The 22,070-nt window shown below is 42.1% G+C and overlaps 1 protein-coding gene across 7 annotated transcripts in view; it reads left to right on the forward strand.

Moving 5' to 3' along the window:
- The window catches only part of ERC2 (ELKS/RAB6-interacting/CAST family member 2), a 912,338-nt gene that overhangs the window by 718,160 nt on the left and 172,108 nt on the right, over window positions 1–22,070 (forward strand). For all 7 annotated transcript variants that reach the window (XR_011496408.1, XR_011496409.1, XR_011496406.1 and 4 more), the window contains 2 exons: window positions 1,304–1,438; window positions 16,584–16,649. Coding sequence is in view for 3 of the 7 variants with exons in the window: in XM_070492831.1 (XP_070348932.1) it covers window positions 1,304–1,438; window positions 16,584–16,610 (162 nt within the window). In the remaining 4 variants the exon portion in view is untranslated. The remainder of the gene's footprint in view (window positions 1–1,303; window positions 1,439–16,583; window positions 16,650–22,070) is intronic.

Raw genomic sequence — 22,070 nt, forward strand, 5'->3', positions numbered from 1 at the left:
TTCTGGGGAGAAGCAAATGAAAGAAACAGCCCCAAGTCTACTGACAGATGAACAGATAAATCCGTGGTCACGGAGCGAGGCTAAGCAAGCGGCACATGTCAGCCAGCCTCAAGGGTAGAGTCAGGAAAAGACTGTGAGTTAGCCAGACACAGAAGTTAGAGGGAAGGGAAGGCGGCTGGGGGAGGCCTTGCAGGCAAGGTAAACAGCATGTATTAAGAAGGAGAAGTTTCTTACAGTAAATAACAACAACAATAATAGTAATGATAGCATTTGACTTGTGAGCCCATTGTGTGTCAGGTCCTGAACCGACACTTGAAGTCTGTCATATCACTTACTCCTCACAGCGATGGCACGGAGGGAGGGCATCATTGCTCCCTTGTTAGAGTTGAGGAAATTGAAGCTTAGAAATAGTTAACTCTCAGAAGACCACATAACCAGCAAAGAGGTGGAGTAGGACTTGAATCCAGACAGTCTTATCTCCTAACTCATACTTGTAGGCTCCACATTTCCTGGCTTTCTGGGCTGGATATTTTTATCTGCCCTTTTCTGTGGTCTTTAGGCATTTTTCTAGGTTCTGTGACCCTGTTAGGTCAATTCATCGCTGGTCTGTTTCTTGCTCTGTGTAATAAAACAATACAGTTCTATGGCCCAGAGGGTTTAACCACGACACCTAGTTGCCTCATGTGACAAACATAGCGGGATTTAAATTAGAGTAGTCAGTTCTTCTCCATTGTCTTTGCTCCTTTTGCTCAATTTCTTCAAAGAACAATATCAATTAAAATCTCCATTGACAGCTCTTTCACCAGAAGTCATCATAGCAACAAACCGTCTCCACTGGTATTTTTGCATTTGGCAGCTTTGAGTGGATTTCGTTGCCTTGTCTCGCGAGACCATTGTTTGTCTGTAGTTCTGTGTCTCCACTCAGCGCTTTGCCATCTTTTCATTCAGGGCTTCCTTCTCTCGCTTGCTCCAGAGTGTAGGATGTGATTGTTGGCAGTTTGTGATTGCAAGCTTAAGCACCTTAGGATGTGTTCATTTCTTCCCTTTTAAATCACATGGGGGCAGTACACTAAGAGCTACCAGTGTAGATCTGAGAACACAATAGCTTCAAGGATGTGGCAGATCCTCTTTCACCAAAGCTAATGGCATGGTGCATTCATTATTAAGTTTCAGTTTGACCAAACATGAAAACTTCTGAATTAGGAATGAAGGGAACCCTATAGGTGTTGTAATTATTCCCTGAGTCTCTTTGGCTCGTCCTCTAGCTCCTGATGGAATCTTCTTTGGTTTTTGTTCTGCACAGACCCAGAACAGAATGAAGCTGATGGCAGACAACTACGATGAGGACCACCACCATTACCACCACCACCACCATCATCACCACCACCGATCTCCTGGGAGGTCGCAACATTCCAATCACAGGCCTTCTCCCGACCAGGTCAGTTTCATTGCCGCTTACCTCCAGGACCCCTTTTACCCTTTGGATATTTTAAGATAAAATAAATAATCCTCAAGAAATAATAAACAGCATAAAGTGATACGTTCTTTGAACTGAAACTAATAGCTTTGGTATTTATTTCCATCACTCAAGGAATCTAAATGTTTTCCTTTCTCTTTCCTCTTTAAGGTTTTGTCTGTTCTTGTTTATGTTATGCATTTTCTTTCCTCCCCTCCTTTCTTCTTTCATAGATATGTAGTCTATCGCTGGCTCAGTATCTAATGGTGGGTTACTTTGGAATGTCTCTCTCAAGTTTTAAGAGAAAGCACTTTGTTTCCATGAGCTTGGCAACCAGAGAAGCTTTGAGTTTGCTGAGCACTTTCCTAGAAAATTCCTTAGTGATGCAAATTAATAGTCGGGCAAAATAGCATGAGGAGAAATCAGTTTTGCTTACATTTTAGTCAGTGAAGTCAAGGAGTCTGGTTTATTTGATTTGGACCCTATCTTCTCCCGTGACTAAGGAGAGCAAGTGAAAAGGTGGATTGGCAAAAACACAAACCTCCTGTGATTTCCAGTGATATTTGCATTCACCCACCAAATGCGAAAACTATTTATAGTGTTTAGTATTAAAACTCTTGAAGGTGAATTTCTTGGAAATTGTGAAATTAAATGCAAACCAGCAGGATAATATAGTTAATATTAGCAGAATTTCCTCCTTTATTGTATTATGACTTTTTTGTGTAAGATCCTAATGTAACTTATACAATAAATTTCAAGAGGGATGGGGCCATAGGTAATGGGATATAATCATCTGGATAAGTGTGAATGCCTTTGTTATATATTTCTTGATATGTAAGGGGAGGGCTTATTGGAATTACCTATGTGAAGAGGGGTTTAATTGTTTGCTGGAGGAAGGGGTTCTTATTATGCTCCTAAAACTTTTTTTCAAATGGCTCCGTTTCCTTTTCACCTCATATGACTAGCATCCCAAGGAAGTTAAGATTCTGAGTCCCCAAGATGTTTTACCAGAAGTACAACTCCAGGGGGAGCCATTTATATAGTACATAATGTAAGAAGTGCTCCCTGGGGCTGTGCAGTGAGGTAGCTCCAAACAGGAGGGCCCCTGACACTTGACCCCAGCTTGGCTCTACCCTTGTACCCAGAAACATTTGCCCTCAGAGACCTCAACACTGTAGAAGGTGTTCACACAGAAATCTTGATTTCTGAAGCCAAGTGCAGAAGGGCACCAGTTCATGTTATTAGCTCTTAAAATGGTTCTCAATTTGGAAATCAGCAAAGTGGAGAGAGAGATTAATTTTATGTCATTATCTTGGATGTCTGTGGTACTGGTTTGATTTGGTTTTATTTATTCAATTCTCATCCCTCACTACCATCACCACCTCCCTGCACTCCTCTGCCCTATTGTACCTGGCATCCTGCTAACTAAATCTCCTCATTCTCATTCATAGTCCCTGATCTTTGATACACTGCCCTTTGCTCCTTGACCTTCTCTTGTGAGGGGTGTTTGGTTTTTTTGGTGCTGGAAGGCCACCCTGGCTTTTCCCCAGAGAGACAGGAACAGAGAGTGGTATGGGGTAGAAGGAAGAATTTGGAGCTAAATTGGGAGAGTGGGTCACACAAGGACTTGCTGAGATAGCAAACTGGCTTGTTTCATCACAGAGACACATATGCTAATATGTCCTGCTAGAAATTGGGCACAAGATCAAACTTACCTGCCTTGTGAATGATCTTTCTCACAAATAAGTCTCCTGCTACTTTGCAGAGATCTTTAATCACAAACTAGAGTACTTGCCTATTTGGCTGACCCTCCAGTGTTTGTCCACTGACACTAGAGGTTGTCATAGGGCAGAAATCATTGCTCAGGGGGCGTCCCCTTCCAGTTCCTTGAGGAGTGTCTGGCTAAGACGCCGTAAAGCCTTCTGATAGACCTTTCTCATTGCTACTGTTGAGAGTATGGTGATGGCCTTCCAATTTCACATCCTTCATCTCAGTGACCACTCCAGGCAACTCATGGACATAGAGGCAGATAGCCTCATTCCCTTCTGCAGATGAGAAGTCCAGGCCCTTAGAGGAAGAGGGTGAACTGACTAGAGTCCTGCTGCTGGTGATTTGCTCACACAGCTAGTACTAATTGGAGCACATATTCCATGCCAGCCACTATGCTGGGCTTGGGAAGAGCATGATGGACAAGACAGAACACCTACCTACAAGGAGTTTGCTTTCTAGTCCTAGGACAAAAATCTAGGTCATCTGATGTCTTGTTCAGTTCTTTTCTAGATCATGTCAATCAAAACAAGACAAATAAAAGATAGTTATAACTTAATTAGGGGCCCATATGGACTTAGGATCTTACTCTGCAGTGTGGTTCATTGTGAAAGAGAAATACCCTAAACCAGAGGGATAATTTTGTGGTTTTAAACTGGAATCAGCAAGGCTCTCTTGCTGCATTCTTTTGATTAGAGAAGGAGAGTTAAGCAAGGAGCTCTGGTATGAGTAGGTTGACTCTAGTGATGGAGATGGCTAGATCCCCTGGGCTGGTTGGCCTTTTTGACAAGGTCTTCCAGGTGTAGGACAATGATGCCCTCCCCTGTACTGGAGATTTGAAATTCATAATCACAAACAACTTTTATATCAATATATGCATTGTAATAAATCTAAGTCCAAAATGTAACAGTCATCGAAAGTGTGGGAAATCTTTCCCAATTGATTACAAACTCTACAAATAATTATTTAAGCATACATACTAATGTGTGTGGAGTGAAACTACTTCGTAGGAGAAAGTGACAGCCTTGTATCAGTATGTGATAACATTAGAGTCCGAATAATGGATTGATTTGGATGAGATTCAAAGTACATGTCTATAATGTACCCATGTTAACTGGACTGACTTCATGGGGAAAGGTCTTTTCCAAGGGATTCCTGATTCCCTTCCCATGAACCTTCCAACCCTAACTTTCCTGTAGCCCTGAGGGTTGACCAACAATGTCTTTTGCAAGAGGAGCTACAAAATGTCGATCTTGCCTCTTGAGCTTTATTAAGAGATCAGAACACAGGAAAACAAAGAAATATTTAAAAAAATCAGTCACTTTTCTACTTTTCCAGAGAAACTCATTTTTCCTTAGGAAATTCAGTTAAAGTATTGCCAGGTACTTGCAGAATTAGATTCTTTTTCCATTTCTTCCCTGTCCCTCTCTCCTTCTCTATGATTTCTGTTTTCTCCTCAGGAGAAACTGAATCCAAGAGTTATAAGTCTAGACTAACATTTCCTAAAGTAACTTTTAGAACATTAGTCCCCTGAGGAAAGTCTTGAAACAGAGATTCAGTGGGCAAAGAATTTTGGGAAAGTGCTGCATATTATAACTCAATCTTGGAGAGTCTTGGTGCAATTAGCAGATCAAAGGATCTAAAAAGTCATATAAGAAAGAAAGCTCTCCAATTTTATTTAATCCAGCATTTCCCAGACTTATTTGATCATAGAATCTTTTTTTCTTTTCTAGTAACATCTGTGCTCTGAGAAATACTGTTCTCAGAGTATCAGGTGAAGAAAGGGGCTACCCAGTTTAAAACATAGCTGATCCCATTGCTAGCAGTGTTTTTCATCAGAATGTAGAGTTCTGAGGCAAGTTCCTGCATGCTTTGCGTAGCAAAAAATGGGAGTGCCTCTTTCATTCATTTCTTGGGATAACTTTTTAAAGCCTATAGCATCTGAGAATGGTTATCCCACCAAAGCCCAATAGATCTGAACTAAGGGAGCCATTATAAGGATGAGGATCCAAAAGCAAGGATAATCGTAAATACGCAACCCCTCATGGGTTGAAAATGAATGTGATGAAGGGAAGAGAGGATTTGGAGAACACATAAGAGAAGTCAGTGGGGCCTGGCAGTCCAACAGCCTAGACCCCTACTGGAGAAAGGGGCAGTTAATAGTTGGTGGCCTGTGACCTTCAGGATGGACATAGCCGTTGAATATATCCAAGTAGAACATACAGACAAATCCCAGAAATACCTTAGGAAATCTTTCAATCCAAGAAGTGGGCACAAGAGTAGACAACAAATAATTCCTATGACACAGGCTGCTGGTGAGCTTTGTGAAACAATGAAGACCAAAGAATAAATGGAACATGCTGGAGACTCATTAGTGATTTTATTTGTAGTGAAGTCACCAAAACTGATTTTAGAAAAGCTAAGTGGTAATTCAACTTCTCCTAAATGCCCTCTCTACCTGTTGTCATCAGTATCGTTTATTTTCTTTAAGTAGCATCAAGGATGTCAAGTCTTTTAACTTATATTTCCAGACATCACATGATTTTTATTGTCCCAGGAAAAGTCAGATTTTCCTGAGACAAGTCCTTCCAATTGCTCCCAGGTATGAATTAACCCCGTGGATTAAAAAAAAAAAAAAAAAAGCACAGTATCAGAGTGAGGTCTACACTCCAGCCAACTCAAAATGCCAGGCCTTGTTCAGGCTGCCCACGGGCATTCAGGACTCACATTTTTGTGTCTGGGTCTTGGGTCTTTAAGGACCTGGATCTCACTGCTTTTTTGTACAAAATGCACTTCCGTTTGTTAAAGCATCTGCCACTCTGATTCTAATTTGTAAGGACCTAAATGGCAAAAGCCTAAACATTTTTGGACCAGAAACCCCAGAATATGTGGCCACTTTCTAGAACTTACCTCTCCTCTCTCTCCCTCCTTCTTTGAATGGAAATGCTCACTCACAAGAGTTGGAAAGCTCAAGGAATTTTGACTGCCTTGAAGCCTTTCAGATCCCATTTAAATTTTAAATTTCACATTTTACTTATAGAAATCCTGCTTCTAAAGGAGGGCTACAGAGTCCAGGAGCATGAAGGCATAATACTTATTAAATTGACTATGGAAAAATTTGGTTGAATTTTATGTTATATTCATAGTCTGTGCTACATATTGCAAAGCACATTGACACCTCTCTGACCCACAGTATGCACTGGATAATCTTTGTTGAATGAGTTGTTGCCATAGTACTTTTGAAAAATGGGAAAGGCAGATGAAAGTATCCCCATGAGACAGATAAAGAAACTGGAGCTCAGAGAGGTTGTTAATTATCCAGAGTCACACGCCTGAAAATCAACAGGCCCAAGATGAGGGCCTGAGTCTCAGAGTGTTGTGCGTTGGTGGCAAACCTCTTTGGATGTCAGTGTGGATGTATTTATGCAACCATATATATTAAATATAGTTGCATGGCTATAATATCAACTTTTTCTAGAATGTAAATGTGCTGTTCCCTTTCCCATTGAAGTGTAGTAAATTTTATCCTATTTTGATTTTTTTTCCAAAGTTGAATTAAAATGTCATCTCATCAGTTCTATTTGTCCCAACTTTCATTGTCTTTATTTCCATTCTTCTGTTTTGTGGCTTTATTCCTTTCATTTCCCCCCATTTCACCTGTTCCTCTTTATTCTTCTCTATTCCTGCTGTCCCTGTGCAAGGAAAATGTGGCTTCCTACAATTCTTCCACTGCCATGGAATCACCAGAGTGAGATGCTCAAGGAGTGGAGAGCATGGCACAGAGAGGGAGGGGAATTGCTCTAGGTTACAGAGGGCCCTTGGCAGCGGATGGCCAGTACCAACATTCCATTGCTCACTCACTCATGAGCCTCTGCATACACAGGGTCTGGACAAACCAGGCCCCCAGAGCAAAGTAGACGATGGCCAGGGGATGCCATCAGAGCAGCCAGGGTTCTGGGATTACTTTCAGATAGTGACCTTACTGTGACAGAAGCTGAGTTTTCCATTTTGCATCCTTTGCTTTAGGATGTCCACTCTACTAATCTATTCCTAGAAAACTGATTGCCCTAGTCCTAAATATTACCCACTCCACTCGGCAATTTCCAGAATCTGTCTACAGATGTAAATAATGATCATTTGTCCTTTGTCTGTTGCTCCTTGTTAGTCTGTGGTCCTGGCACATGTTGGCTCTCAGCGAGACATGAGTTTGTACCCCTAGACACATTTCAGAGCACTGAATGTCCTCTTCCATTTTCCAGTAAAAACTTCTATAGATTTCTGGTTGAGCTACGTATCATTTTCCTATAAGCTATCAAATAACTAAAGAATCCAGACTTCAATTTGGCCATCTCTTCAAACTAGTGGTCATAGGACAGATATACAGACTGTATTTTAAGATATCATCCAATGATCCCACCCATGCTGACTGCATCTGTGCTCTACTTCAAAGAAGCTGTAACACTTGCTACCTTGATTTTGAGATTTTTGGTCCCAAAACATGTCCCCCCTCCACTCTTCTTACAGGCAAAAGAGCCGTAAGGTAGAGCTAGCTCAGAAAATAAAAACAGCGTTCTTGACCTCTCACCTTCCCACCTCCGTCCATGCTGCACACACCTGAGCCTTGGGTACCTGGGCTCAGATAGAATCAGGAGTGTCCTGCAGAGCATTCCCATGGGAGGGGAATTTCCAGCCATCTCTACAATCAGGCACTCATTGAGGTGGTGGCTGGAGGCAGGTGACAGGAGGCAGCATTTTATGTTTGGTCAGTAGGAGCCGGTGGAGTCTCACTGTCCACCAGGAGAATGCAGGGTCACAGCAGCCCCTCCGGGGCCCTGTTACTGCTCAGAAAGCCAACTCGAGGCCCCAGGTTCCCCACTCGCCCTCGCCCCTCTCCGTGAAACGCTGGTCGGGCTTGTGATTAATGCCCTGCTCTCCTTGCACTTTCCCCAACAGATTAGCCAAAGTGCAGCCCTTTGAATTCGAACAAACAGACGAGGGGTTTAACTTGCTCCATTGCCCCCAGAAGATGGATTCTGTATATAGAGTTGTTATTCCTAGCTTTTGCTTAGGGAGGAAAAAAAAAGAATTTATTTTATGTTTTGAGGTTAAATGAACGTGGGATAAATGTATACATAGTGTCCTTTGTGTATATATGTGTGTATCGCTATATGTCAGACGAGCTGAGGACTTTTCCACATATGGAAGAATTTCTCAAGATCATGTTTAACTAGAAATTTCTCTCCCTTACTTCCCCTGAGTGCATGTTTGAATATACATTATATATACATATATATGTGTGTGTAAATACGTTTTTATGTTTCCTACATAGAAGAAAAATTAACTACCACGTATCAGAGCTTACTAAAGTATAGTTTCAGAACAGCCAAAAACACAGAAATTTTTAGTTCCCCATGACAGTAACCTAATAAGAAAAGTTACATGTCTTAGGCTTTTAATATAAGTTTCCCATCCAAGCTAGCATGCCTGCAGCTTGCCCGAGTGAGAGGGTTTTTTGCATTGCAAATCTAATTTCATGGCCCACTTCTTGGAAGAATCCCTGGGTTTTGGCTTCATGTAGGGATGAAGCCTTCAGATTCAAAAGCCCGTGAAGAAACCTCTTGTTGGGCTGATGTTTATTGGATGGGAGAAGGGTTCAGAGATTTCAGCTGTTCCCACTCTTGGGCCAGGCCTTTCAGAATGAGAGCCAAAGATATGCCGGAATGCATTTTGAAATAAATCTTCTGAGTCACTTGCCTTTTTTCCCCTTAATTAGTTAATTATTAAAAATTGAGATATAATTGACATTTAACGTTGTATTAGTTTTAGGCATACAAAATGATTTGATATGTGTGTATATTGTGAAGTGATTACCAGAATAAGTTAACATTCATCACCACATATAGTTACAATTTTTTTTTTCTTGCGATTACTTGGCTCTTTTCTGATACTCCTTTTATCACAAGTAGATTGGAAGATGCTGTGTTTAAAACTCAATACATAAAAATAAAATGTACATGAAATAAAAAGATGGTTCAGATTTCACTTTTTTCTTTATCCCTCAAAGACTACCAAATATCCCCAAAGCTACTAAAATGAGAGGCAGAAGGAATATGTGATTTCTCACCATCGGGAAATAAAGGTGGCAGTTTGTTTGTTTGCCTGCTTACCTTTAAGAGCAGAAGCTCTGGAGTCACCCTGCCCTGGCTCTCTCTCAGGCCCCAGGTGAGGAAGGAAAAGAGGACAACGTCTGAACTGTTGTCGTGGGAGGGATTTAACTGCTCCTTCCTCTACTAGCAGTTACATGCTCACCCAACCATTGCAAGCCACAGGAGAGAAAGGGAGGCGGGGCGACACAACCGGGGAAGCTGGCTCTGCAGATGAACAGGTTCCTGCCAAAGCTCTTTAATCTGGGTGTGATGTTAATTCCCCACATGTAAGCACATGAGGGCACGGTCTGGTCCACCCTGCCAGATAGGGTCTTCATGTCTGGGAAAAAGGCAGAGCTGCTTAAGGCATCAGGATCCTCCTGGGAGAAAAGGACTTTTCCTTCAAGGAGCTTTGAGCCTATTGAAGATTTCAGTCTTACTCTATTTTGAGTAAAGTCCACGCCCCTCCGCCCCCTTTTACTGATTCCTCTTAGTTTTAAACTTTGTTTGCAGTCTTAGAGTTTCATTAAGAGATTTGTTGCAGTGTCTTTTGAGTCAACAGGGGTTTTCAGACACAGCCTGCACTCCCCGGTCTGTAGATGTAACTCATCTTGGCAACATTGGAGGGGGGATTCCTGTTCAGCTTGCTGCTTTAATCCAGCCACATTTGTCTAAGAGGCAGCACTTCAGCTCCCCCATTGAAAGGGGGTGGCCAACCTTGAAACGTCTGGAAGAACGAAATCCATTTTCCCTTGCTAAACACTGTTGGCTCTCTTTTTTTCTTGAAGTGAGGTAATAAGGATCGTGTTGGACTTGCACACTGCAGGCACTTGTGGCACTCTGAGATAACGGGACAGCAAAGGAGAGAATCAGAAACGTCCTTTAGACACACACTGCACACACACAAATTCTCAAAACTACCTTACTTACAGAGCAGTAGCATTTTAAAAAGTGTTGCAACATCTGTATATTAATGATCTTAGTAAACTCTAGCTTTGGACAGCCCAGAGATGCTAAAATATCTAAGGATGGTTTTAGATACCATCAGATCCTTTTCACACACACCCTTTTGCCTTTGGCGTTTGTGCAGTATCAAATAATTTGTTGTAATAATAACAAACTTTGAAATGCTACCAACAGGGATGATGTGCCCAGTTATATCTGTATATGTTTGTAACGTCTACAAAGTGGTTTAATTTACATTCTCCAAGTTAATTCACGCAGCAACCCTATGAAGTGTCAGGGTCAGGATATGATCCCATTTTCTTTTTGAGGAAACCGAGAAAACGAAGAGTCAAGAGGCTAGGGGATTGGTTGCCCACTAGCCAGGAAATGGCAGAACCAGAATCATGTTAAAAACACAATTTTCACTGTATTAACAAAGCCAAGCATTAATGACTGATGGACGAGAGAGCAAAAATAAAGCCTGTCTCCACCCCCACCCGTTTTTTATGGCTATCTGGCAATGGCTCAGCTTTTAGCAGATGTTGACTTTGGGCTCCAAAACAATATTGTTGGCCAACGCAGAGCCTTCCAGCATTTCCATCTTCAGCTGGGTATCTCATGTCTTGCAGCTGAGGGAGTTGGCGCCATGTACCAAAGACTGGTTTGTCAGAATTACTTTTGCTTGAAGGAATAGAAAACTGGTTTCCTTAAGTCTCCCTACAATGATGGTGCAAAAAATTAAATGCCTGAAGATGCTGCATTAGAAGTGAAGGAGAAAGCACCCCTACCCCCAGCCTCCGTAATGTTCTCAATTGCTTGGCAAAGAGGACGCAGATAGCTGCCCTGCTGCAGGGTGTCCCCGTGAGGTGAACTTGCTAAGGACCACCCCAGGCTGCCCAGGCTTCCAGTTTCTGTCTCTCCCTTGAGAAACAACCTAGTGTGTCTTTTAAAATGTAGACGTCTCCCATCGTGATCCCCCACAGCCAGTGATGGTCAGCTTTCACCAACTGGGGTTAGAAGAATAAACTGGGGATGCCACGTGAGAAGGAGGAAGGAGCCATTCTGGAGAGAAACAAGTAAACACAATCTTGGCAACGTGAAGGAACTCTGGAATCCAGGCAGTGTTCTCTCTCAGAGGAGTCGAGTCATTCAGCAAAGCAAGAACTGAGCCCTATGTACTTACTCATTTGGAAATATTTTTAAGTTCCCAAATTTGAGACATTGTGAGGTGATTCGAAGGGAGTGAAGGTGCTGCCTTTTTCCTCAGGGACTTTGAAATTTGTCTCGGTGCTGATGATGTGCCCACATAAGGGACACATGCTGTTGCACATGAGATTCTGTTTCTTCTGAGAACCAGAGACCCAACCTAAGCTGTACCATCCACCTCCAACCGGGACCTTCAACAGCTTGGAAAGAGGGCAGTGAAAGTCCAAAGTACTTCAGAGCTGAGCTAAGCAGAAGCAACAAACACCTTCTGGGGTCAAAATGAGCTCTTCTTTCTGTGGCTTCACAGCTCACATGTCAGAAGGGTACACCTTTGAGGTCCGACAGACTGGAATTTGACCCTGGCTCCACAGCTCCGGGCCAGGTGTCCTTTGGCAAGCTACTTGACCTTTATCTCTGAGCCGTCTTTTCCACATCTGCACAAGAAGCCTCCAGACACCTGTGTCGTTGGGCTGTGGTGAGACTCAGAAAGCTGTCACACCCTCTCTAACTTGGCGCAGGTGCTCATCCCTAGCCCAGGTCAGAAATAAGCTAACATTTTTCTTTAAACAGAGCTTGAAGCAGGTACCTGAACCTGGATAGGACTTCCCTAATCTTTGGGAGAACTAGTCTACAAATGGACCCCACAAGCTGTGCCAAATACAAATCGTGTTAAGAGTTTGCAGCCGTTCCTGACCTCATCGCCTAAACAAAGATGTCCATGCGAGGGCTAAGCATGGCAGGAGGCAGCAGTGGTGAGAGACTGAAGGGAGGGTCTCCAGAGGGAAGGTTCAGACTTGACCCTGCGAGAAAACTTGCTGGTGCCCTGAGGAGACTCAGTGTCCCTGTTTTCCAGACCCACGCCCATTGTTATCCTTTATACGTGTCTGTGTTTCCTGGCTCTGTCCAAGCCTGCAGTTGGAAATGCCAAGAGAAGCTGCTTTGATCAAACCCAGGGACAGGGTGCATCATAAACCCCACGCAATGGTCCTGCGTTTGTGGCTTGTGTAGCCAACGTTTGCAGAGTCCTGGGGCTTCAAGTTTTCAAAAAGTGTCAGAAAAGCCGTGAACTGAAGTGGGGGTAAGGGTGGGTCTGGTGAGAGGCCGCGCCAGACCCTGTGATAACCAGGACGATCTCCTTGCATCCCTTCCCACAAGGAAGCTGGGTTGACCTTCCCTGCAGAGACAGCCGACGGAGTTCCCACAGAGGCTGCGGGCTGATTTGAAGGTGACACTTCCATAATTTCACTCTCACTTCCAGCTAGGACAGATGTGACAGTAAGATCCCCATTGTCCTCCGATTTCAAGAAAAAAGCCCACTATCTTAACTCAGAGAATTGCAGGTGTTTTAAAAATTAAAAAAAAAAAAAAATATCCTCCAGTGATGGGCTGGGGCTTGCCTGCTTAATACTTCAAAATAAAGACCAATTAAAGGTTTACCCTGGGCCGTTTATCATGTCAGATTATGGAGTTCCTTCCCAGAGCTTCCTTCTGGGGCTAATAAATGCCCCCCAGAACAGCAAGTCTCCTGTCTTGTCAGCGATGACTCAGTCCCTTTGCCCTTAGATCTTGTCATCAGCATAGCCCCGTGAGTGGCCCATCCGGTGAGGAATTCTGTTTTATCTCGGTATTTAGAGAATCCCATTAGGACCCAGCATCTGAGACTGCAGGACTTCCATCAAGGCCTCATAGCGTCTCTGGAGCTGTAGATACATCCTGAGGTTATTTGATAGTTGGGCCTCCCCGCTCTTCACAATTTGCTGTGATTTGTGGTCACTGTGCTCTGGGCTTCAGCCCGCCTTGGCCATTCCCATCCTCAGATGCTGTGGACAAAAGCTCATGGATGACTGATGGGCCAGAGGCTTCCTTCCCATCCAGATATTTTGTCAACTCCTGGCATGGGGAATCACACACAAGGGACACACAAGGGAACAAACACCAGGCAGCCTCCAGACAAGCCACTGCAAAGGAGCTTTGGAAAGAGAGTCTCCTAGGCCTGATAGATATATTTGAAAACTCCAAGTATTTCTAAATAAGTTGGCATGAAGTTAAGGATCAAGTGATATTTATCTGTTTCTTATTTTTTGGTCCCCAAATTTACATTTCGGTGTGGTAAGGTTGCTGAACAAATTAATATTTGCATACAGAGATGCAGGCGGCGCAGGAGGTGAACAGCTGTGAACCTTTGGAAATACTTGGAGCTCCCTCTCTGGTTAGCTCCTGCATTTTTGCTTTTTATTCCCCAAGCAGACACTCACTCTGACCCAGATCACTTGGTGATTAGGGTCAATTCATGTTTAAGCTTTGAAGATTAGAGACACCAGAAATGGCCACCACTTCCCTTTCTATTTTCTTTTAAAAACTTTAAACTTTAGAAACTAAAATCTTGAAAAAAATGCGTAATATTCTGAGTTCACTAAAGGAATTTACCCACATTTCTGCCATGTTAAATGTTAGCAAAGTTTATGTTGGACTGTCATATTTCTTTACTTTATTCACCAGCATACAAGACGTCGATCTCAACATCTGGTTTTTAATAACCCTCGACATCTGGGAGCTCCTTTTTATTCCTATGGTGGACGAGGCACAGTAGTGATATTGGCAGTGTGTATTTTCAAGCTACAATTCCTGTCTGTTTCAATCATAATTAATTACCACTTTTTAATATATTTAATTTGCTGAAAGTGATTTGCATTAGACCACATTTCACTGTTAAGAAAATAGTGGTAGATTTTGGTGGCAGTGGCTTTTCTACTTTCTTTCTTCTTTTTTAAAATTTAAAGCCCTCTTTGAATGGATTTGAAACAAACTGAATGTATACATGCTATTGGGTTTTAAATGAAAAATGAAATAAACCATTCTGCAAGGAAAGTGATTTTACAGCCATTTAGCAGCAGTCAGCAGGAGCTGTGGGCTGCATTTTAGGGAAATCCTCCTATTTTGTTTTGTGACTAGCAAATCACAGCATCTCTCTGTGCCTGGAGTTTTCCTCCAGCAGTGACTTTGGGAGTCAAGAACCTTATGATGAAAGCTAGGGCCTCCATCCGGAGAAATATACTTACACACATACCCCAAAGTTCTGCATTGAATTTCAAGGGGTTATTAGACCCTTTGAAATCTATTGTGGATACCTGAGGTTCCCAGGTTGTAGACTCTCCTTCTTCATTAGCATGAAAAGGGACATCAGCTTTGCTTTTCTCCAGGAGCTGAAAGTTTAATGAATGTAAATATATATATATCTCAAGTTATGTAGGGGAGAGGCAGGTTTATTGCCAGGAGCAATTATTAGACTGTGTAGTGATAAATAAACACAGGTAAATTTATAGGAGAAGACCCAGATTAATGATCAATTGTACCTTATTTTTGCCAGAATATTCCTATCTAAACTGTCAAGTGCAAATTCATACTGAGTTGTCTGATTCAAACTGTGGAAATCACTTGATTGCCTTATGTCAAGTGGGGCTCCTTATCCCTTTGTGGGCCATAGACCCCTTTGAACTCTCTGAACCTCTTCTCAGAAAAATTTTTTTTTTTAAAGATTTTATTTTTTTTCCTTTTTCTCCCCAAAGCCTCCCGGTACATAGTTGTATATTCTTTGTTGTGGGTCCTTCTAGTTGTGGCATGTGGGACGCTGCCTCAGCGTGGTTTGATGAGCAATGCCATGTCCTCGCCCAGGATTCGAACTGACGAAACACTGGGCCACCTGCAGCAGAGCACTCGAACTTAACCACTCGGCCACGGGGCCAGCCCCTCAGAATAATATTTTTAGATGTGTAAAATGAAATACACAGAAATACAAAGGAAACAAATTATTTAAAAACTCAGTTCAGAGGCCACAGATCTAAATCCTTGACGAGATGAAAATTATCTTGGCCTATTGGCAAAATTAGGTTGAACTGTATGAAATTGCTGTTTCCTAGAACAAAAATGGTCAAATAATGGCATTTTCATATGGTTCAACCTAATATTACAACAATTTAAGCAATAGGGTCCAAATAGTAAGGAAATGTTCCAATATTTTTATTTTCCTGTTCCTGATTTTCAAAACAAAGAAGCAAATCATGGCAAAACCTGGTTTCACTGGGGATTTATTAAAAGACACAGCTCCCAAAGTATGTGTGAGACCAGGCTGTGAACTACTGCCTTCTACACTTCGTTTCAATACTTGCAGTAAGCAGTGAGAATTCTTGTTCAAAACTGGAGCTTGTGATGGTAGATATACTTCTGTCTTCAAAGATTCCATTTCCTTGCCCATCATCCAGTTTACTGAGTGAGGAAAATGGCTAGATCCATTCTGGAAATGTTTTCAACAACATGAATTCATACCAAATAAGTTTCAGTTTATCCACAGTTGAACACAGTTTTAAGTTAAACAAAACTTCCTTTCTACAAGCATTCTACTGAATTGGAAGTTTACTCTCTTTTCTTTGAAACTTATTTGATTGCAAATGTATAATCATTCCATGGCGTGCACATCCTCTTTTATGCTGAGAACAAAATAGAACCTGACAAATCGAGAAGATCACAGACTGTTTGAGCCTTTGTGAAATAACCGATGTGAATTATCGCATGCTACAAAAGTTTGTTCCACCCAAATAGATGGGGTTGTTTTTTTTTTAATTCTTCTTCAGCCTTTATTGATACTTTAAGCTTAAGAGAAATTAAGCATATTTGATTACTATAATTACTTCTCTGCTTACTTAAAAGGTTTAATCTACTTCTTAGGCATATGCAACTCGGATTGCATGCCTTCCAAAAAAATAATCATCTGCTAATGTAGACTAATTTTAATCTTTTAATCCAATCTTGACACAGAGTCAGAGCTGGGTGGGTGGAATGTTTTTGAGGGGGGGTTGCCATAGATGCAAAACTCAGTTATATATGTGACAAGTCGGTGATGTGGAACTTAAATTACTATGGATTTTTTTTCGTCACTCTTTAAGATTAAAAAACAAAGTGAAGATCAGTGTGCCTTTTCAGTGCATCGCGGTGTAACTAACGTTCTCTTCTTTCATTCCGGTGCTCCCCTCCTCTCCGTGCACCTCCCTACCCCGGGCCGGCCACAGGATGACGAGGAGGGCATATGGGCATAGCCGGGCCTGTAAACCAAAGTTCCAGTTTTGTTTTGAGGGGTGAGAAACCATCTTTTATATCATTTTTCTTTGAAAAATTGCATTCTAGTGTTGTATTGTGTGCGTGCTCAATTGTGTTCGCTGATGTTTGTGACTGTGCCCTGTGTTTGCTTCTGTGTACTGTGACCTTCCCCAAGAGCCCCCTGCTTCCTACTTCCCCTCCCCAAAACCACATTATTGCTCTGCCTTGTTGGGGCTGGGTTGAGCACGATTCAAATGTTTCTGTGTTATTTACAATATAAACTATGCCCTCGCTAGGATTTATACATACTTTTAAGGCATGATTGTAGACTCAGAAATTGTCACACTTCTCCAGTCGTGGTTTTCAGCTGACTGCTTGCTTTTATCAGATATGCCAGTGTGGTGTGACTCTCATGTCCTTCTAGTTGTGTCAGATGTTTGGCAAGTAATAAGGAAAATAAAACTATGTGTCTTCATGGAACCGAAACTCTCATCTCTAAGAAGCCTGTTTAATGGATTGTACTGTCTCTTCTATGGCAGTTCTGAAGAAAACACAAGGATCAAGCCATAGTGATGGTGAATGGGTAACTGTATCTCTTTAAATGAGTTAGAATAGAAATATTAATATTGGCTAGTCTCATTAGTGACACTGTACCTGTTGCTTTTTTATAATTGTGATTCTGTGGAACTTTGCATTATAAATTCCATGCATTGCATTTTTCAGAGGGTTTTGCTCTTTTAAAGGTTGACTTTTAGCTACTAAGAACCTACCCTTTATTTCCATTCTATCTGCATTATAGTGGAATAGTGGTATATGTCATTGCCACACAGTTATAAATGGAACGTTGAACTTTGGTGACTTTTGCTGCTGGGACTCACATCTCTTCAGGGTACGCCAGGCTATTGAACTTTAGCAACAATTCACAAACTCCCTGGAGTTGAATATACCTGTGGTGACATGAAATATGGTGTTCAATTTGATGACATCGCATGTGCCATTTTGTTCAGAACAAGGAATATGGTAGGTTTTGTGCTGTGGTGATTTTGTACGGTCAAAAAATACTCGATGTGCAGTTCTTTATCTGGGACAAACATGAAATGTCACAATGCTGGAGAATCACCAGGTCTGTGATTGGAGAGGCAATTTTGGGGATTGCCAAATTAGCAGGTGTGCCCTTCCTCAAGTCTTGCCTCCATTTTCTATGGCAGTGGTGCTTCAGGTGAATTTTAAGACAATAACTGGTGTGTTTCACCCGTGGGTGACAGTTTCATTGGTGTGTTTCACTGCTTGGTTGAACTTCTTGTAGGTGGCACCAATGAGTCAGGTTGCTTTCTCTGGTCCTGCAGGGAAAACAGAGGGGGTAGATTTTCAGACACAGCATCTTTCCGCGTAGTAAAGATGTAACACCTCCTGGATCCATTTGCTGCCGGTAAAACCTGCTTCCTGATTACATGAGACTCTTTATCTCCTCTCTTCTCCCTTTCCTGGGTGACAGGGAAAACAGCACTGGAATTAACTCTTCCAGATGCAAAGTGGTGCCAAAGGGAAGCTAGTTGGTGTGAGGAGGTGGGGAAACCAGAGAAATTCTTAACATTCTGTGTGAGTGACTCTCTTCCTATCTGGGGAAAACTTTAAGAGACATGCTGCCTTTACTCATACAGAAAAGCTAATAAAAGCATAAATTGACCTAAAACAACATTAAATGGGAAGTAAAGGTTTTATAATGTTAAAAGGCAAACATATGAGACCACAACATGCATGGAATAGGTAGGCAGAGGAAGGTTCTAAGAGTTTGGGGCTTGTCTTGAGAAGCCTGGGTCCTCCGTGGGGCTCTTCTGTGAAGCTGCTGTTTCTGCCATGTAAGTGTTAAGGTGCTGGGCTGCGTTTGTGTCTCCTCCTGAATAATAAAGATTTTATTGCTCTTTCACAAGATTCATGACATCCACCCTGCCATCCCCTGTGATAGGAACCTTGTTGTCGTCCTCAGGGTAGAATTGGTGCCAAGGCCCGTAGGAAACCTTGCTTTGCTCAAAGCAAATGGAGACAATGGTATTAAACCCCTACCCCCTTTATTCCTTCATGAATTTCCCCCAACACCATGTGCCCCAGAAAACAAATGTCTTCTGAAAATTAGTCAATATATAATCCTACTTTAATATGTTGTAATAAATTTTATAGGCTTCTAAGGAAAAATACTTATCTTTCTTTATGACTCCTTTAAACAAGTTTGCTCAGATATCCTCAGGCTTTTAAAGCCATATCTTAAGGATTTAAATAATGAGATACTGGGAAAACCTATTTTTGAACAGCCGTTGCATGTTTTGAGTCGCGTTATAATCTGTAGGGCCTAAGGAGACATTAAATTTATAACTAAAGATGGATAATTGTGGCACATTAAAAATTAACTGTTTTGAATATTTTGATTTATGGCCCTTATAAAAGAAACATTACAAGAAGTTATTTTACTAGGCATCAGTAATATGCTTATAATAGCATCAGAAGGCCTTGACTTGAATCTGCTGTTTTGGTGCTGAAATGAATCATTATTTAAGAAAAGTCGCTCGAAAAATTACAACGAATTGGAATTAACGTAACAACCCTGGCAGCTCCTCCTCTTTTTGCCACTTCTAGATACTAGCCCAGGCCTGGTTTATTTGTCTCACCGTGATCATTCATGGGTGGTGTTTTCTGAGAGCAAAATGAACTGGGGAAAGTTTGCTTTTCTAAAGAGTTTTAGCAGCCCCTTGAGCTAGTCTTTTCCCCCTTAAACCTCACACCCAGGCCCGACATTAGCAGCATGTGACCTACATAGTCTACAGAACCCCAAGCTTAAAAGGGCTCCACTCTTGGTTTAATGCTCCACTGTCACCGTCTTGAAATTCTTAATAATTTTTGAACAAGGGCCCCTACACTTTTATTTTGCACTGGGCCTCACAAAGTGTGTAGTTGATGCTGCTCAGGTCCACCGTATATTCCTGTACTCTGTCTCCAACTTCTCTCTACTCCCCTCCCTTTTGGCTCATCCCCACTCCTATTTGCTTCTGCCTAGAATTTACCTTTGGTCTGCCTTATTGTTCTGGTTTTCTTGCAGAGACTCCATGGGATCACATTTCCAGCAAATTGTTGCCCTCATGGGCGTCCCTGCAATGCATGTTCACCCACTGTCCTCTCACTCCCCACTTTTGATTGTGAAAATCTGCTCCTGGAGCCCTCACTGCATTTTCTGTCTTGCTTTGCAAAATACAGGAAAACAGCTGCTTAATTCTCCATTACTTGCCTTTGGAAAAATCCACTCGATGTGGCAAAATGGAAGTGCTTTCCTTGGACCCCCAAGAGGCACTTTGGTTTGTGAACATTCAGTGAGGTGGTGCAGTTAAGGACCAAATCAAGGCACTTTGTGAGATCTAGTGCCACATCTGCCTTGACATGTGAATGTTTGAGCTTTTACTGTGAACTCTTGTAATTGAGCAGACATAGAACACAGGATCATTTTTATTTCTTTAAACCACTAGAAAGGAATAAGTCTCTTTAGATTGAAAACATATGCAAATTTTTAGGACTTGATGCATAAAAATACAGATGTGGGCATTAACAAGTTTGGCACAAGGCTCTGATCCTAGTAGATGCATCCTGTTCAAAATGAAGAATTGTAGCTGTATGCCACCAGCACGTGAACAGTGTTATGGTGAGTGCAAGTATGAATCACAGAGCACTTAGACATGAGGAAGGGGATTTTTACACATAGAAGCAGTGCTCAAAGGCTAGTAGAAATCTCTGGCATGCCTCCTCTCAGGAAGAAAGAGGAAGGAGATATTTTATTGTGGCTAGAAAGTTTATACCTTCCTTGCCTTCTCTTAGCAGAAAGGTCTAGACATTAGGCCTTGCTCTTCCTGGGGCAAGAGAAATTCAGAGGCTGGGGAAGAAGTCGTGGAAGGAGCCCTGGGTTTTCATCCTCCTCAACTGAAGTCCTGGTTTCTCTGCAAAGTGGAGGTTTTATTTTACACTTCCTGCACAGGGCTACCAACTAGTGTTTTTAATTCAACCTATATCTCCCGTGACTGAGGATCTGATGCATCTCCTCCTTGTGCCATTGGCTACTAAGACTTTACTTTCATTCATTCATTTATCCATTCATTCGATCATTTTTCACTTATTCATCCATTCTTTCATCCAATGGTTAAATTCTTGGTTAGATGCTGAGAAAACAATGAGGAGTAAGTTAGACATGGTTGCTACCCTGTGGATCTTACATCTAGTTGAGGGAAACAGACCACAAAGAATTAAACATATGAATGGAAAGCTTATACATTTTGATCATTGCTTTGATGGAAACTATGAAGAAACAAAGATTAACAAGAGGAACCTGCTTGTTAATCTGCTTCAGAAAGGATGTTCAGCAAGCATCTCTCCATGGAAGTAAGTTTTGTACCAAGTCTTAAAAGGAGGGGAGTCAGGAGGTATCCATGCTAGGACTGTGTTTGGGAGGTGGGTCTCAGGCAGGTGTGCAAAGGACTGAAGATAGAAAGAGCTTTATGGGCTGAAAGAGCTTGAAGACCATAACTCTGGGTGAAGAAGACAGTGAGATGAAGATGAAGAAGTGAGAAAGGGCCAGATCATGTAGGGCCTCTTAGGCCAAGGTAGAGAGTTTCATTTTAACCCTAGGAAAAATGAGAAGAAAATTAGAGGATCTTAAGTAGGGACAGGATATGATTCAATTCATGTTATAGAACAACCCTGGTTGCTGTGCAGAAGGTAAATTCTTATGGAAGGAGGACCAGAAGTAGGGGCTTTTCCATCATTTGTGAGAGAATTGATGGTGCTGACCCAGGGGAGCAGTGGGGGAGATACAGACAAGTGGGTAAATTGGAGATGAGCCTGGGAGGTGAAACCAGTAGGACTTGGATTGTGAGGTAAGAGAAAGCTCTAAATCGAGAATGCCTCTAGATTTCTGCCTTGGATGTCAAAGCTGGGGCAAGCCATTGTTGGAGGGTGGGGGCTGAGTAGGAATCCAGAGTCCTGTTTTCCCCAGAAGTCTAGTCAGACTGGCCAAGGGAAAGGCAGGCTTTTAACCTCCCTTTTTTCCATTTGCTTGTATTTCAACAGGGCAGTCTTTGGCCTTTCATTGCAGTGACATGCTGGCTGTCAAGTTGAAAGCATAGCTAAAGTCCAACTTCAAGAGTGTGTGGCTCTTCTGACTCTCAAAGAAAAGGAGAGAACTTGAACATCAAACATTGCAAAGAAAAATCAGCAATCATAGACTAGAGAGATGTGTAAGGCACAGTGGTCTATAGAAAAAACAAGCTCTGAAAGTTGTAGAAGGTTGAAAAGGGCCTAGAGATGGAGGAAAGATGCCATTGGCTCTTGCAGTCTCCCCTGAGATCCCCAGGCCTCAGGAATTCTGTCAGTTAAGCTGTGCCTCATGAGATTTTGGCTGCTCATGATTGGCTTCCCATCATGAC

This window comes from Equus asinus, chromosome 21 (assembly GCF_041296235.1).
Source record: "Equus asinus isolate D_3611 breed Donkey chromosome 21, EquAss-T2T_v2, whole genome shotgun sequence".
NCBI classification, from domain to species: domain Eukaryota; kingdom Metazoa; phylum Chordata; class Mammalia; order Perissodactyla; family Equidae; genus Equus; species Equus asinus.